The sequence below is a fragment of the Pituophis catenifer genome, unplaced genomic scaffold, assembly GCF_029215685.1.
Source record: "Pituophis catenifer annectens isolate HBS135680 unplaced genomic scaffold, rPitCat1.0.hap2 SCAF_2, whole genome shotgun sequence".
NCBI lineage: Eukaryota > Metazoa > Chordata > Lepidosauria > Squamata > Colubridae > Pituophis > Pituophis catenifer.
The window spans coordinates 24140643-24158235 of NW_027256882.1; the positions used below are offsets into that span (position 1 = coordinate 24140643).

Genomic DNA, 17593 nt, shown 5'->3' on the forward strand with positions numbered 1-17593 from the left:
TTGCAGGCAGCTGTGTTAATAACAGGGTGCTTTAAACCACTGTACTACTAAGGCTCCTATTCTATTTTATTCTAATCAATCTTATTGCTATTCTATTCTATTCTATTCTATTCTATTCTATTCTATTCTATTCTATTCTATTCTATTCTTATCAATCTTATTGCTATTCTATTCTATTCTATTCTTATCAATCTTATTGCTATTCTATTCTATTCTATTCTATTCTATTCTATTCTATTCTATTCTATTCTATTCTATTCTATTCTATTCTATTCTATTCCACTAAAAAAGCATTAAGAGTTGTTAACCTAATCTTGCGTAGTTTCTTCTCTGGTAATATTGAACTGCAAACTAGGGCATACAAAACTTTTGCCAGGCCAGTTCTTGAGTACAGCTCATCTGTCTGGAACTCACACTGCCTATCGGACAATCAAAACCATTTTTTGGTTGAAAAAATTGTTTGGGTTGAAGCTGAAGTACTCATCTGCTACAATATCCTACCAGCCAATGAATACTTCAGCTTCAACCAAAACAATACAAGAGCACACAATAGATACAAACTCACGGTAAACCGATCCAAACTAGACTGCAGAAAATACGACTTCAGCAACAGAGTTGCCTGGAATGTACTACCTGACTCTGTGGTTTCTTCCCCAAATCCCCAAAACTTTAATCTTAGACTGTCTACTGTAGACCTCACCCCATTTCTAAGAGGTCTGTAAGGGACGTGCATAAATGCACCAGCGTGCCTACTGTCCCTGTCCTGATGTTTTCTTTTATTCGTATCGTTTTCATGTATTTATAATTATGTTTACAACTTGTATCTGTCATAAAATACATGCTTAAATAAATAGGTAGGTAGGTAGGTAGGTAGGTAGGTAGATAATAAATAGATAGATAAGAGATAGATGATAGATAATAGATGATAGATATAGATAGATAGATAATAGATAGATAATAGATAGATGATATAGATAATAGATAATAGATAGATGATAGATAGATAATAGATAGATAATAGATAGATAATAGATAGATAATAGATAATAAATAGATAGATGATAGATGATAGATAGATAATAGATAGATAGATAGATAATAGATGATAGATAGATGATAGAAGATAGATAGATGATAGATGATAGATAGATAATAGATAGATAGATAATAGATAGATAGATAGATGATAGGTAGATGATAGATAGATAGATAATAGATAGATGATAGATGATAGATGATAGACAGATGACAGACAGACAGACAGACTAAATTCCATTCCGATTCTATTCTATTCTATTCTATTCTATTCTATTCTATTCTATTCTATTCTATTCTATTCTATTCTAATCAGAATAGAGTTGGAAGGGACCTTAGAGGTCTTCTAGTTCAGCCCCCTGCTCAAGCAAGAGGCCCTATACCAGTGATGACGAACTTTTTCGGCACCAAGTGCTGAAAAGGGAATGCACACTCGTGTGTACTTTGTGTGCGTGCATGCTCGTCTGGCCCACAACCCAGAGGAGGAGCCGCCCAGGGCACATGCACTTGCCTGAAAATGAATTTCCGGTTTCCAGTGTGCGCATGTGCGCTGGCCAGCTACTCTTCCGGGTTTCTGGCACGCATGTGCACATGATGATCAGCTGGCTGGCGTGCATTGCTCATGCAAGAAAATGGAAGACCAGCTCTACCGTTTTCCGGCACTGCTGCACGCAAAAAGGCCGACTGACGCACTTGTGCCAGAAACCCAGAAGAGGAACAGGTGACGCCGTGCGTGCCAGACAACATGGTTCCCTCTCGCGTGCCATACGTTCACCATCACGGTCCTATACCATTTAAGACAGGTGGTTGTCCAATCTCTTCTTAAAAACCGTTCAAAGTCACAACGGCACTGAAAAAGGTGACTTATGACCATTTTTCACACTTACGACCATTGCAGCATCCCCTGGTCACGTGATCAAAATCCAGACGCTTGGCAACGTATTTATGACCGTTGCATTGTCCTGGGGTCATATGAATCCTTTTTGTGACCATCTGACCAGCAAAGTCAGTGAGGAAGCCAGATTCACTTAACAACCAGGTTACTAACTTATCAACAGCAGTGATTCACTTGATAACTGAGGCAAGAAAGATCGTAAAACGGGGTAAAACTCACTTAAGAAATGTTTCAACAACAGGAATTTGGGGCTCAATTGTGTTCGTAAATCGAGGACTAGCTGTAATTTACACTGGAACAAAGTTTGTATACTGTTCAGCTGTCAGAAATGTGGATTCCTCTGGTAGTGGCAGCTTTCATTTTCATCCAAACTTTCAGTGTCTCTCTGTGGTGTCCCAAATTTGGAGTCCCTCCCTTGTAATTTTGTCTTTGATTGATGGGTCAATTTTTAGATCCCCTGTCATCCCCTAATCATCTAATCCTAGGTGGATTAGATCAAGGGTTTGAGAGGAAAGGATTTGAACTCAAGACTCCTTTAATCACCTCAGCTGCCATTACATGTCATTAGCTCGTGTTTTAATTTCTTGGATTGAAATGATAAAAAAGGAAATTTAAAATAAAGAAGAACAATATATTTTTGATCCCTGTATTTGTTGGAATTTCATTTTGTTAGATAAGGCCCAGTTTTCAGGTCTTGTCGAGATCCTTCTGGATCCTGAGCTTGTCTTCTAGAGTGTTGGTTATTCCTGCCAGCTTAGTGTCATCTGCAAATTTGATGAGTTCCCCTTCTATCTCCTCATCTAATCATTTATGAAGATATTGAAGAGTACTGGGCCTAAGTAAATAGATAAGGCTGGCTTCATCTTTTTTGACTTTCTAAAACTCCCTCAAGATCAGGCCTGCTGAGCCGAGAGGACTGGTGAAATATTGAGTTAAATGTTAAAATAAAAATGGATTAAATGCGTCACTATTGCGTGTCATGTAAATTCAGATATCTAATACTACAATCTTCAAAGATTGGGGGGGGGAGAGAGAGGAAATAATTGCAAGTGCACAACTCAATACAATATAGTCATTTTATTTTACAGAATTACATTTAGATCTATGTTATTCAGAGGACGCGAGCAAAGAGAAGCAGTCAGCGTGATAATGTTTAGGGAGATGGACACCACATCCAGTAAGGGCTAATGCTGAAAAAAAGATGAAGGGAGGGATTGGTTCTGAGAGAAATGCAGCCATCTTGATGTCCTCAGAAGGAAAAGGATGAGTTTCTTGAAGGAAAACATTTGGAAGAGCTTCTCTGAAGACTTTTCTGTTTGGTTTGGTCAACTGGCTGAGTCCAGGATCCTTAAAAAAGAATCAAAATAAGACCATTGATGGTTTAGAAAAAATCTGCTATTTAAGAGAATTCTATGGAACTTCCAGTTTACTAAAGGAATTATGTGCAAACGTCATTTGTACAGACGAGATGATTGCTAGAACATTCTCTTGCCCCAAATCAAATCAAATTTTTATTGTGGCTGTAGACCAGCAAAAAGAGGGTGGGGTGCAGCCATTCAAAAAGCATAGAAGATGCGTTAGAGTCTAAGATTACTATTACCATGAAAAGCTAAAAGATATAAAACAAAACCACATGTAAAAAATAAGAGTTTAAAAAGAGGGGTAGTAATTTTACGCATCCAGCATTTTGGCAGTCTAGTCCATGTGAGGTCAATCGGAAATTGATTGATTTAATAAGAGCCTTGGTAGTACAGTGGTCTAAAGCACTCTGTTATTAAGAACAGCTGCCTGCAATTACTACAGGTTCGAATCTCGCCAAGGCTCAAGGTTGACTCAGCCTCCCATCCTTTCTAAGGTAGGTAAACTGAGGACCCAGTTGTGGGGGCAATAAGATGACTTTGTATAAATATACAAAAGAATGAAGGCTATTGCTTAGCGCATTGTAAACCGCCCTGAGTCTCCGGAGAAGGGCAGCATATAAATCAAATTTAAAAAAAAAAAAATTAAAAATGAAATCTAAAGAAATATCCATTATGACAGCTGCACTGCTTTTATTTTGAAGTCAACTATTTTTCTTTCAATTTCTCAACATTGAAAGAAAGAATATTCCATATATTCTATAATATATTGAAATATATATTGGATCTCATATCACTGTTAACCACAAAGCAAGATTGCCCCGAGAACATAGAACAGGGGTGTCAATCTCAAGGCCGGGAGCTGGATCTGGCCCGCAGGGTGCTTAGATCTGGTCCACGAGACCGCCCTGGAAACAGCGAAGGACTGGCCCGCAGTACCTCTGCCAGTGAAAAGGGAGCTCGGGACCCTCCTGCAACTCTCTGCCAACGAAAATGGAGCTCGGGATGCTCCTGAGCTCCGTTTTCGCTGGCAGAGAGTTGCAGGACGCCGTCACAGGCTGAAACGGATCTCAGGAGCCCGTTTTCGCTGGCAGAGTGCTCAGGACACCACAGGTGCCCCTGACCCAAGTGATGTCGAGCTGGCCATGCCCATTCCGGCCATGCTCACCCCAGCCCCTCAAGGTCAAACACAACCCTGATGCAGCCCTCAATGAAACATAGGTGAGGGGAATTATTCAAGAAGTTGTTACAAATTGCAGGCAGTCCTCGCTTAGCAACAGTAATGGGGAATGGAATTTCCATCGCCAAGTACAAGTAGTCCTCAACTTACGACCAGAATGGAGCCCCACATTTTATGTTGCTAAGTGAGAAATTTGTGAAGTGATTTTTGCCACATTTTACAACTCCTCTTGCCACGTGTGTTAAGTGAATCACCGCAGGTGTTCAAGTTGTTAAGTGAATCTGGTTTCCCCATTGACTTTGCTCGTCAGAAGGTTGCAAAGAGGGATCGTGTGACCCCCGGGACACTGCAACCGTCATAAATGTGAGTTAGTTGTCAAGCATGTGAATGTAAATCAAGTGAGCACAGGGATGCTAAAATGGTCACAGGTGTGAAAAATGGTCATAAGTCACTATTTTCAGTGCCGTTGTATGTTCGAATGGTCACTCAATGAACTGTTGTAAATCAAGGATTACCTGTAATGCAATAGTGGAGTGCAAAGTGAGTAACCACGTCACTTGTCAGTCTCTGGTTACTGTTGTTAAACAAATCACCGGGAGGGTATATAGGCCCTCATGTAATCAGGGCTTCTGACTTCCTGCTGGCTTCCCCATTGACTTTGCTCGCGGGAAAGCCAGCAGGGGAGATCGTAAATTGTGATCCCGTGGCTATGGGATACTGTGATGGTCAGAAATCTGGGAGATTGTGATCCTGGGACTATGGGATGCTGCCACCAGTTATAAATGCAAGCTGATTGTCAAAGCACCTGAAATGTGATCATGTGACCATGGGGTGGGGGATGGCACGTTTTATGACAGGCAGAAGTGTTTTAGGGCAGGGGTCCCCAACACCCAGGTCGCGGCCCAGTACTGGGCGGCAGCCCGTTCAGAATCAGGCCATGCAAGCGGAAGGTGATTGAGCGCCTGCCACTCACACAAAATCATTTCCTCTTACTGCCCCCCCGCCAGTCCGCAATGCCAGAAAGATGGGGGGGGGGGCTGTTTTAGGGCCTGTAAAGCACCCTTTTGTGAGACTGTTGTAACTCCAAATGGTCATTAAATGAGCAGTCATACCGTGTTTCCCTGAAAATAAGACCCAAGTGGAAAATAAGCCCTAGCATGATTTTTCAGGATGCTCGTAATATAAACCCTACCTCAAAAATAAGCCCCAGTTAAGATTGTCAGCCAGATGGATGCATTTAGTACTGTATTTCCTTGAAAATAAAACCTAACCGGAAAATAAGGCCTAATGCATCTTTCTGAAGCAAAAATTAATATAAGACCTGGTCTTATTTTTGGGGAAACACGGTATGTCGAGGACTACCTGTAATACATAAATTAAATAAATGAATCACTGAAGGTAAAGGAAAGTATTGGAGTACGAATAACACTGCCGTCTACCAATCCATGAACCACTTATTCTCCTTCCTGATCCAGGACATTAATTGCACCCTCTCGCCCTTCTTTTCTCTCAACTTCACTTACCTTTTCGACAATTTGGTGCTATACGGCTGTGGTCAAAATAATTGTATTGCAGTCCAGGCTCATCTGAAGGAGAGGGTGGGGGGCAGAAAATATAAATCTCTGGTTATAAAACAAAACCCACAGCTACTGAAACCCTCCGATGCCATGCAAGTGGGGTTGGAGAAACACACAACACAACCAGAGGTAGGTTTCAGCAGGTTCTGACCAGTTCTGGAGAACCGGTAGCGGAAATTTTGAGTAGTTCGGAGAACCGGTAGTAAAAATTCTGACTGGCCCCTCCCTCACCTATTCTCTGCCTCCTGAGTCCCAGCTGATCGGGAGGAAATGGGGATTTTGCAGTAACTTTCCCCTGGATTGGGGGGGGGGAAATGGAGATTTTATAGTATCCTTCCCCTGGAGTGGGGTGGGAATGGAGACTTTATGGTATCCTTCTCACGCCATGCCCAAGCCACGCCCACCAAGCCACACCCACAGAACCGGTAGTAAAAATTTTTGAAACCCACCACTGAACACAACACATTAAGTGCTCTGTCAGATTCAGCTTTGGGTCTCAATTTCAGCCCAGGTTGCTTTGTCACAGTCACACACTCAACCCCAGAAGCCCACTCAACCTCTCTGAGTAGACCCAGAACATTACTGTCAGCCTTGGAGGCCATCTTTTTCTTTGGATCTTCAGGGCTGCCACACTTAGTGCTGTGGGAAACTGGGAGGGGGGATTGCATGGAGTTGCAGAGATATCTAGCCATAATAACATTCTTTTCTCTGAGAGTCAAGGACAGGTTATCTTCGAGACCGCCTTCTACCGCATAGCTCCCAGTGACCGGTAAGATCCCACGGAGTTGGTCTCCTCCGGGTCCCGTCAGCTAAACAATGCCGACTGGCGGGCCCACGGGGGAGAGCCTTCTCTGTGGCTGCCCCAGCTTTCTGGAACCAGTTACCTCCTGAGGTCCAGACCACCCTCACCCTATTGGCCTTCCGTAAAGCGGTTAAGACCTGGCTTTTCCGGCAGGCCTGGGGCCGTTGATCTCGCTTTGCGATCTGGCGAGATCCAGCCACAAATGGTGTGAATGCGTTCTAAGGTTTTAATGTTTTTTAATCTTTTAAATGTTTTTAGAATGTTTTTTTCAAAATGTATTGTGAGCCACCCTGAGTCTCCGGAGAGGGGTGGCATATAAATTGAATAAATTAAATTAAATTAAATTAAATTAAATTAAATTAAATTAAATAATTAAATTAAATTAAATTAAATTAAATTAAATTAAATTTTAAATTAAATTAAATTAAATTAAATTAAATTAAATTAAATTAAATTAAATTAATTAAATTAAATTAAATTATTAAATTAAATTAAATTAAATTAAATTAAATTAAATTAAATTAAATTAAATTAAATTAAATTATTAAATTAAATTAAATTAAATTAAATTAAATTAAATTAAATTAAATTAAAAAATTCAGCCTGCACCTGGAATGGCGTGACTAGGAGGCATCTCCAGCTGGGACGGTGCATGGATTGGACCAAGTGATGGACACCCAAGTGGTGGGTGCAGGAGAAGGGACTTGGACTTTCTTTTGGGTGGGGAAAACCCAGAAGCTTTCAGATTCGGGTTTTCCCAGATGTGCCAATATGGCATCTCTAATAACCTTGAGGAACTTCTAGCTTCGGAGTCTTCTTTCGTTGGGGGTGTTACTCGGAACCCTGACAATTACGATCAATTTTCACTGAGATTTTTTTTTCGGGGTAGCTGGGAAGATTCAGGTAGAGAGGAACTAAAAAAAAAAAAAGATATATATATATTTTTCTCGCCTTACCACAGCAGTGGTGATTTCTTCCATGGAGAGTTCGGGCGGCCCGACAACAAGATCTGAGAATGCAGAAAGTTAATTCAGTGGGATGTTTTAACAGCTTACAGGACTTCTAAGTCGGTGACAATTGTGGGTGTGACAGGAGGAGCTGGAAGATGTGGATGTTACAAACTGTGTCAGCCCTGCGAGGTGGTTTAGACAAGAAGCCAAGATGCCCAACCAGCTCTGCTAGCCCTCTCTTCATTCTAAGGTTACATTAACAGAATCCTGCAAGGCTGAAAGCTTTGAGGGGCTGTCTCACCCCCTCGGATTGGTCCATCCAGGGGTGAAATGCTCCCGGTTCGGACCGACTCGGGTGAGTAGGTAGCAATGGCGGCGGGCAGTTTGGAGAACCGGTAACAAAAATCCCTGCCCCCGCTCCCCATGCCCAGCTGAGCAGCGCAATCATCAGAGCCTTTTTTTTTCTTTTAAATGGCTCTGACCAGCCAAGCTCTGACGACCCCAGCTGAGTTGCCTGCCGATCAGGCAACTCAGCTGGGATCGTCAGAGCATTTTGAAAGCATTTTTTTAACATGGTTTTACATGTAAAAAATGTTTTTAAAAGTAAAAAAAAAAAAATATGGCCACGCCCACCCAGTCACATTACCCCCCCCCCCGCACCAAGCCACGCCCACAGAACCGGTAGTAACAAATTTTAGATTTCACCCCTGGGCCTGTCCCACCTGTGCCAGCAGAGGAGGGTCTAATGACAATTCAGCACGGCCAACTTGCTTTGGCCAACTCACCGTAGGACAACAAAGTGTTACACTAATATTAAAGAAACAGTGGAATAGAATGCAAGGATGCAAAAGGAGGGACAGAATGAAATGTCCTTTACCTTTAACAGTCTTTTAGTCACACGGGTTAACAAAAAAAAATCAAACGTAATACAAACCTGGACTTAGCACGTTCTGTTCTGCAACTGTTCTTTGTGCACTTTAGCCTCCAGCTCCCTAATCATTTTTTGTTCCTCTGGACTTTTCTTGTTTTGTTCCTTGAAAATGTTTCACTTCTCACTCCAAGACGACAGAACTGAAGAAGCTTCTTGGTTGAGAAGCAAAACATTTTCAAGGGGGAAAAAAAAATCCCAAGAAAGTCCAGATGCCTTTTGCAAGAGCACCTTTTGGGAGAACACCAGGAACTCATCTCAAGATTTTCTGAAATCGCATGAGCCGTTTTCTTTCTCCGTAAGAAAGAAAAAGATTCTTTCTTTTCAACCAGATGTCCTACAGCAAGGGTGGAGAACCTTTTGTGACTTGTGGACTTCAACTCCTAGTTGTTGTAGCCCGTTAGCGGCCTGTGCAGCTAGTAGCTGATTCTGACAGCGAGGAGGCTGGTGTGGTGTTGCGCCAGCAGCCTGTGCAGTTGGCACTCGAGTCAGACAATGAGGAGGCTGGAGAAGATGTGGTGCCAGAGGCGGGGATTCAGCCACAGCCTTCAGAACCTCCAGAATCTCCCTTAAGTGAAGAGGACGAAGAGAAGGAGCCTCTTCTCGATGCACGGGCGCTCAGAGCTGCCAAAAGGCAGGAGTGGCTCCTCAGGAGAAGGTCTCGAGAGTAAGGCTTGGGGCTAATTGGCCGCTCCCTTAGCCTATTTAAGGAGGAACTCCGACTGAAGCAATTTGCAGGGAACAACTTTGTCCACATACCTTCGTGTCTTGTCTTGCTTATCTTATCAGCTTCCTGCAAATTGCTTCTGGGCATTCTGCCAACCACAGTAAGCTTTCAGTATTATTCTTTTAATTCTTGGCGGCTGTTAATGCAGTTAATTCACAGCCGTTGTTGTAAAAAACTGGTTTATTTAGTAAACTAAGGTTTGAACGGACTTTGTGTGTGCTGCGTTCTTTGGGGTCTGTAGCTGGGGCAGAACACTAGTGTGCTGGCTGAGGAATTCTGGGAGTTGAAGTCCACAAGTCATAAAGGGGCCTTGGTTCCTCATCACTGTCCTACAGGAACTCACCTGTGTGGGTCCTTTCATGCTCTGCGAGAAGAGATCGCTGGCTGAAGCTTTCCGTGCATTCGGAACATTGGTAGGCCTTCTTCCCCAGGTGAGCCGCCCGGTGGGTGAGGAGGGATCTCTTCCAGCTGAAGCTCTTCCCGCACTCGGAGCATTTGTAGGGTTTCTCTCCCGTATGAGTCCGCTTGTGCACAATCAGGGCAACCTTCTGATTAAAGCTCTTCCCGCAGTCAAAGCAGGAATAGGGCTTCTCTCCCGTGTGGATGATCTCATGGCGAGCCAGGTGGTCCTTTTTATGGAAGCACTTCCCGCACTCGGCGCAGGAGTACGGCTTCTCGCCGGTGTGGATTCTCGTGTGGTTGATCAGGCCCACCTTCCAGTTGAACCCTTTCCCGCACTCGGAGCACTGGTACGGCTTCTCCCCCGTGTGGGTCCTCTTGTGCGTCATGAGACGGTCTTTCTTGTAGAAGCTTTTCCCGCAGTCCGAGCACTCGTAGGGCTTCTCCCCTGTGTGGGTCCTCATGTGCGCCACAAAGTTGGCCTTCACGCTGTAGCTTTTCCCGCACTCGGCGCACTCGTGCGGCTTCTCCCCCGTGTGGGTCCGCTTGTGGGCAAAGAGCGAGGACTTTGCGTGGAAGCTCTTCCCGCACTCGGGACACTTGTAGGGTCTCTCGCCCGTATGGATCCTCTTGTGTTGGATGAGGATCCACTTCCCGCTGAAAGTTTTCCCGCACTCCGAGCACATGTAAGGTTTCTCCCCCGTGTGGGTCCTCATGTGGATGGTCAGAGCGGATGTCCAATTGAAGCCTTTGCCGCAGATTTTGCACTCGTGCAGAGTCTGCTCCCCCGTGTGCTTCCTCATGTGCATGATCAGGGAGCGTTTCCAGTAGAAGCTTTGGCCACAGTCCGAGCAGGTGTGGGAGCGTTCCCCCGTGTGGGTTTTCTCGTGCCTTAAAAGGTAAGAGGAGCAGGAGAACCCCTTCCCGCAATGGGAGCACTGATACGGCCGTTCTCCTGTATGAATTCTCTTGTGTACGTCAAGGTACGCTTTCAGGATGAAGCGTTTCCCGCAGTCAGGGCATTCGTAGGGTTTCTCACCTGTGTGCGTCCTCCGGTGCGTAATTAAACCAGAAATCTGTTTGAAGCTCTTCTCGCATTCGGAGCACTCGTAAGGTTTCTCTCCTGTGTGGGTCCTCTTATGTGTAACCAGAGTTGCTCCGTGATTGAAGCTCTTCCCACATATGGAGCACATGTAAGGTTTCTCGCCCGTATGGATTCTCCGGTGTGTGATCAAGTAATCCTTGCGGCCGAAGCTTTTCCCGCATTCGGGGCACTCGTAGGATTTGAGAGCTGATCCGGCTGAGTGGGTTTTCTTGTGTCTCCGAAACGATGCGGTGTAACTGAAGCATTTCCCGCATTCGGCACACTGGTAAGGCTTCTCCGCCGTGTGGCTCTGTTTGTGGATGTTGAGCGTTCCTTTCTCACGGAAACTTTTCCCACAGTCGGGACACTGGTAGGGCTTCTCTTCCGAATGAGTTCTCATGTGTACATTGAGAGCCGATTTCACGGTGAAGGTCTTCCCGCAATCGGAGCACTCGTACGGCTTTTCCCCCGTGTGGATCCTCCGATGGACGGCAAGGTGCGGCTTACGGTTGAAGCTCTTCCCACAGTCTGGGCATCTGTACAGCTTCTCCCCGGTGTGGATTCTCTCGTGCAGGATCAGGGACCCCTTGCGGAAAAAGCTTTTCCCGCACTCGGAACAAGCGTATGGCCTCTCCCCGGTGTGGATCCTCTTGTGTTGGAGAACATAGGCTTTCTCGCGGAAGGTTTTCCCGCAGTCGGAGCACTGGTACGGTTTCTCACTCACATGGCCTGCCTCGTGGCTGAGAAGGGCGTGGCGGGAAGAAAAACTCTGGTCGCACCGGGGACAGCTGTACAGTTTCTCTCGGCTGTGACCCCTCTCGTGGATTATCAGCTGGGACCACTTGTAAAAGCTTTCTCCGCACTGCATGCATTTGTATGGATTCGCTTTGGCTTTCTTGCTTGGGAGAGATCCCTGGCCACTATCTGTTCTACCGTCATCCCCCAAGGTCTTTTGCAGAGTCGCATCTTGCAGAGTGTCTCCTCCAACTTTTCCCAAAGTTGCTGCTACTTCCTGGATAGACTTTTCCAACTGAAGGTGGGCTTCTTTTTCTTGTGATTGATCATGGTCTGTTGGAACAAAAGAAGAGCAACAAAGATGATTAGGAGACTGGAGGCTAAAACACACGAAGAACGACTGCTGGAATTGGGTATGTCTAGTTTAATGAAAAGAAGGATGAGACGTGACATGATAGCAGTGTTCCATTATTTGAGGGGCTGCCACAAAGAAGAGGGGGGGTCAACCTATTCTCCAAAGCACCAGAAGGCAAGACAAGAAGCAATGGGTGGAAACTAATGAAGGAGAGAAGCAACCTGGAATTAAGGAGAAACTTCCTAACAGTGAGGACAATTAACCAATGGAACAGCTTTGCCTTCAGACCTTGTGGGTGCTCCATCACTGGAAGAGGCTGGACAGCCACTTGTCTGGAATGGGATAGGGCAGTGATGGCTAACCTTTTTGGCGTCGCGTGCCAAAAGTGGGAGGAGCATGGGGGGGTCGTGTATGCGCATGCCCACACCCATACTTTAATGCCCCCCTATGCATGTGTGCCTGACACACACACACACACCCGCGCTCCCCTCGCTTTTGTCACACAACGACAAAAAGGTTACTGGTAGGCCCAGTAGGCCCGTTTTTTGCCCTCGGCAGGCTCCAGAGGCTTTTTTAGAGCCTGGGGAGGGCAAAAACAGCCTCCCCCACCCCACAAAGGCCCTCCAGAGGCCGGAAACGGCCCATTTCCCGACTTCCAGTGGGCCCAGAAGGCCCAAAAATGAGCTGGCCGATGCACGCATGCACACTGGAGCTGAGCTAAGGCAACGCTCACGTGCCCACAGATATGGCTCTGCGTGCCACCATCACAGGTATAGGGTCTCCTGCTTGAGCAGAGGGTTGGACTAGAAGAGCTCCAAGGTCCCTTCCAACTCTGTTGTTATTGTATTAAGACTTAAAACGGGGCCTTGCAACAACATCTACTGAGCTGAGCGAAACTAAACCCAGTTTTCAGCAATCTCCAGGAATCTGGCAGGGCGGGAAAGGAGATTTGTTATTGTTATTATTTAGATTCTATACCGCTTCATAGTGCTTTACAGCCCCCTCTAAGCGGTTTACAAAGTTAGCATATAGCATATTGCATATTAGCACAATGCATTAGCATATTGCCCCCAACAATCTGGGTCCTCATTTTACCCACCTCGGAAGGATGGAAGGCTGAGTCAACCTTGAGCTGGTGAGATTTGATCTGCTGACCTGCTGAACTAGCAGTCAGCTGAAGCAGCTGCAGTACTGCACTCTAACCACTGCGCCACCTCGGATCTATTTGATCTTTCTAGTCCAGGAACCACTATTTCAAAGAAATTAAGGATAGTATACAGCAGTCCTTGAGTTATGAGTGTAATGGAGCCGGCTTATTGTCAGCTTTGGAAGCCATATTAGGCCGGAAGCTTCCAAGCTGCCACCTTCTCATGTGTGGGAAAGTAGGAGGGGGGGGATTTAATTGAGGGTTTGTATTTAATAGCATTCTTCCTGTCGGTCAAGGTCAGGACGAGCCTGCATCTGGAGAAGGACTGGTTGGAGTGCTGTCTCATGATGGGACGGATGGTGATTGGAGCATGTGCTCGACTGAGGAGTGAGGGGATGATGGTTTTGAGGGTTTTGATTTACTGAGGGAAAACCTGGAACTCTCAGATTCGGGTTTTCCCAAGATGTGCCAAGTATACCTACTCTAATAAATGGAACTTTGAGAAAATGCTTGCCTCAGTATTTTTAATTGGAGCGGAGGTTTTTCTGGAGCGCTGACACTTATCATGGTTGCAAATCATGAAGGTCATAAATCAGGGTCACCCGTTGTGACTGGCCTGATTTTACGGCCTTGTTTTGAAACGATTGAGTAAGCAGGTGCCATGATGGTAAAGCGACTGCAACCCAATAGTTCTCAATGGGCCTGGTTTCGCCAAAAAGCAGGTGGCGATTTTGGACAAAACACGGTTGTCGTGTCTCCAGGAGATTATAAACCGTGATCCAGTTGCGGAGTGCGCAAAATACTGTCACATGACTTGGGAGGGAGTGGGGAAGTGGAAGATACCCTCATCAGAACTTTGAATCCAGATCACAAGTACCCCCCGGGGAGGTCTGTTGTAACTTTGAACACTCGCTCTGCGATCAGTTACTACCCGTATTTAATGTTTAGACTGTTGAAATCAGTGGCTCATCCATTCTGTTCCCCCAATTACCCAAATAGCATTGGGATCGTACATTTTAGAACAAGACGCAAAGGACACGGATCAAGAGGCGTTTTGCTCATCTCCTATGAATTTTTAGGTATGTCGTTTTGAGTTTCACCAAGCTTGTGAGTCTTTTTTCTTAGTCCAAGTGCTGTTGCAACCACACTCTTTAATTTTAATACACGTGGTTGTTTGGAATTTTGTCAAGATTCTATCAAGATGGCAAAATTGAGGACCCAGTTTGTGGGGGCAATAAGCTGACTTTGTACAAATATACAAAAGGATGAAGGCTATTGCTTAACGCATTGTAAGCCGCCCTGAGTCTCCGGAGAAGGGCGGCATATAAATCAAATTAAAAAAAAAATTGGAGCTGCTAAAATCGATGGGTAGGCTAGTGGTTATTTGTTCTATGTAGTAGATAAAAATGGGGTTAGACAAGCATCTCAAATCCCCTTTCCCAGAGAAAATACGTTTCAGGAGAACAAGAAAAACAGTTAGACCAGTGTTTCTCAACCTCAGCAACTTTTAAGATGTGTGGACTTCAACTCCCAGAATTCCTCAGCCAGCATGCATGCTGGCTGGGGAATTCTGGGAGTTGAAGTCCACACATCTTAAAAGTTGCTGAGGTTGAGAATCACTGTTTTAAACAAATACGATTAAAACACTGGGAGATCGAAACAGCGCTCAGAAGAAACTTATTCTCCAAAGCCCCGGAAGGCAGGAGAAGAAACAATGGATGGAAACTAACCAAGGAGAGAAGCAACCTGGAATTAAGGACAAGCTTCCTAACAGCGAGGACAATTAACCAGTGGAACAATTGGTCTGCAGAAGTTGTGGGGGCTCCAATACTGGAGGTTTTTGAGAAGAGAGACAGCCATTTGTCTGAAATGATGTTTAACCTTTTCGGCACTAAGTACCAAAAGTGGAGTGTGTGCGCATGTGCCGGAGCGCCAGGACCTGGAGGAGAGCAGCTGGCTTGTGCGCATGCGTGCGGCAGCTAGCTCCACTTCTGGATTCTGTCGCGTGCATGTGCACCCATCAGCTGCTCTCTTCCAGGTTCTTCGAAGATCAGCTGGCCGATGGAACCCAGAAGAGAGCAGCTGGCTGGTACCGGCCAGCTATCCAGCGCACATGCGCATGACGGAACCCGGAAGTGCAGCTGGTGATGGCACGTATGACCGCAGAGAGGGCTCTGTGTGCCACCTCTGGCATGCGTGCCATAGGTTCGCCATCACAGATATCAGGTCTCCTGCTTGAGGAGGGGGTTGGACTAGAACAGGGGTCTGCAGCCTTCAACACTCAAAGAGCCATTTGGACCCGTTTCGCACAGAAAAGAAAACACCGGGAGCCACAAAACCCTTCCTGTGCCTGGCTATTTCTTGAGCAGCCACAAAACTAGCATATGTAGTTGAATTAAACGTTCTGTTTTCTTCTGAAACTCTTCTTTTCTTGGATTTATCCATGATTTATTTATTTATTTATTTATTTAATTTCTATACCGCCCTTCTCCCGAAGGACTCAGGGCAGTGTACAGCCTGATTAAAAGCACAAAGACAGACAAAATTTAAAAATAATTAAAATTATTAAATGATAGGCTCAATTATAAAACCCCCAAATTTAAAATCCCATATTTAAAAACCAATTAAAATCTTTACATTGATAGCCCAGCCTGGCGGAACAACAAGGTTTTGAGGGCACAGCGAAATACACGGAGATCAGAGATTTTACGAATTTCTGGAGGCAGTTCATTCCAAAGGGCTGGGGCTCCCACAGAGAAGGCCCTCCCCCTGGATGTCGCCAGCCGACATAATTTGGCCGATGGCACCCTCAGGAGACCCTCTCTGTGGGAGCGAACCAGCCCGGTGGGAGGCTACTGGTGGCAGAAGATGGTCTCGAAGGTATCCAGGTCCAATGCCATGGAACGCTTTAAAGGTGGTAACCAACACCTTGAATCGCACCCGTAAGACCACTGGGAGCCAGTGCAGCTCGCGCAGGAGGGGTGTCACGTGGGCACAATGAGTTGGACCCATAACCGCCCGCGCGGCCGCATTCTGGACCAGTTGGAGCCTCCGGGTGCTTTTCAAGGGGAGCCCCATGTAGAGAGCATTACAATGATTGGCCTACCTGGGATTGAAAAGCTCAATAAATTGCGTGCTGGCGGGTGTCGCACATTGGTGATTGTGACGCATATTTCGAGCCACAGCAGAGGGGTGAAAGAGCCACATGCGGCTCCAGGTTGCTGACCCCTGGACTCGAAAGAGCTCCAAGATCCCTTCCAGCTGACTGACTGATTGATTGAATGAAAGGGGCTTAGAGATAATACATCATCAATAACATTTGTTCGAGGAACACAGCCTTTGTCTAACTAAATCAACTGCTGTCTTTGTGATCCTTCCCTCATTTTAGTGCAGGGACATGGTGACCAGGCGATCGTCAGGAGTCAACACTGATTTGGGCCCAAACGCAAAAAAAAAAAAAAAAAAAAAAAAGAGGGAAAGAAATAGAATGGATTAAAGTTTAGTAAGCCTAGGATAGAAGCTCCACAGATGGTGACATACAGCTCTTCCATTGTGCTGGTGGACTCCGTTTTATTTTTTTCAATTGAATGTTCCGAGTTCTACGCAGAAGTCCCAAGATTCTGTTCAAAGGAAGATGAAGGTGGGATATTGCTGTAAGAAAGTCACCCTGTACTTGTTTTTCTTCTTCAATCACCTGTTCTTTATCTTGGGGGCCCTGATGGTCGGGATTGGAACCTGGATTTTGGTTGACCAAAAATCCTTCATTCCCATCCTGCAGCATTCGGTGCCCTCGTTCCAAGCTGGGCTCTACGTCTTCATCGGAGTCGGTGCCGTCACCATGGTGCTCGGCTTCCTGGGATCCTTAGGGGCCCTCTGTGGCATCCGGTGTGCCCTTGGCATCTACCTCACCTGCCTGGTGTTCATCCTCTCGGCCCAGGTTACCGCTGGTCTGATGATCTACTTCCAACAGAGCTCGCTGAAAGCCAGAATGCCCGAGGTGGTGATTGATCTCTTCCAGACATATAACCCTTCGGATGATATGAATCAGGTCCTCGAATCCGCTTGGGACTTTGTTCAATTCAAGTTCTCGTGCTGCGGCTGGACCGGACCCGAAGACTGGCAACTCAACAAAATCCTTTGGACGAACAAAATGCGCTTCTATCCATGTTCTTGCAGCAACCAGACGGAGGACACCTCGATAGGGACAGGTTTCTGTGCTCTGAAGACCGATTCGAACGCAAGCACCATGGCCGACTGGCCCGTGAAGAAGCACGGGTGCCGGATGGCTGTGCAGAACTGGCTGCAGGAAAATTTCAACGTCTTTCTCGGGGTCTGCATCGGAGTGGGCATCACGGAGGTGCTGGGGATAGGGCTCTCTATCTGCCTTTGCAAAGGCAAAACGTGCCAATACTGAAGACGAT

General features: G+C 45.7%; 1 protein-coding gene and 1 pseudogene across 1 annotated transcript in view; one reads left to right on the plus strand and one right to left on the minus strand.

The window, feature by feature from the left end:
• Positions 1-2992: 2992 nt before the first annotated feature.
• Positions 2993-17593, minus strand: part of LOC139311827 (zinc finger protein 585A-like) — a 45472-nt gene continuing 30871 nt past the window's right edge. The window contains exons 10-13 of the mRNA XM_070936349.1: positions 9796-12003; positions 7804-7856; positions 5992-6054; positions 2993-3277 (exon numbers count right to left, since the gene is read on the minus strand). Of these exons, the coding sequence (XP_070792450.1) occupies positions 6010-6054; positions 7804-7856; positions 9796-12003 (2306 nt within the window). The 3' untranslated portion in view covers positions 2993-3277; positions 5992-6009. The remainder of the gene's footprint in view (positions 3278-5991; positions 6055-7803; positions 7857-9795; positions 12004-17593) is intronic.
• LOC139311886 (CD82 antigen pseudogene) lies at positions 16807-17586 on the plus strand (annotated as a pseudogene).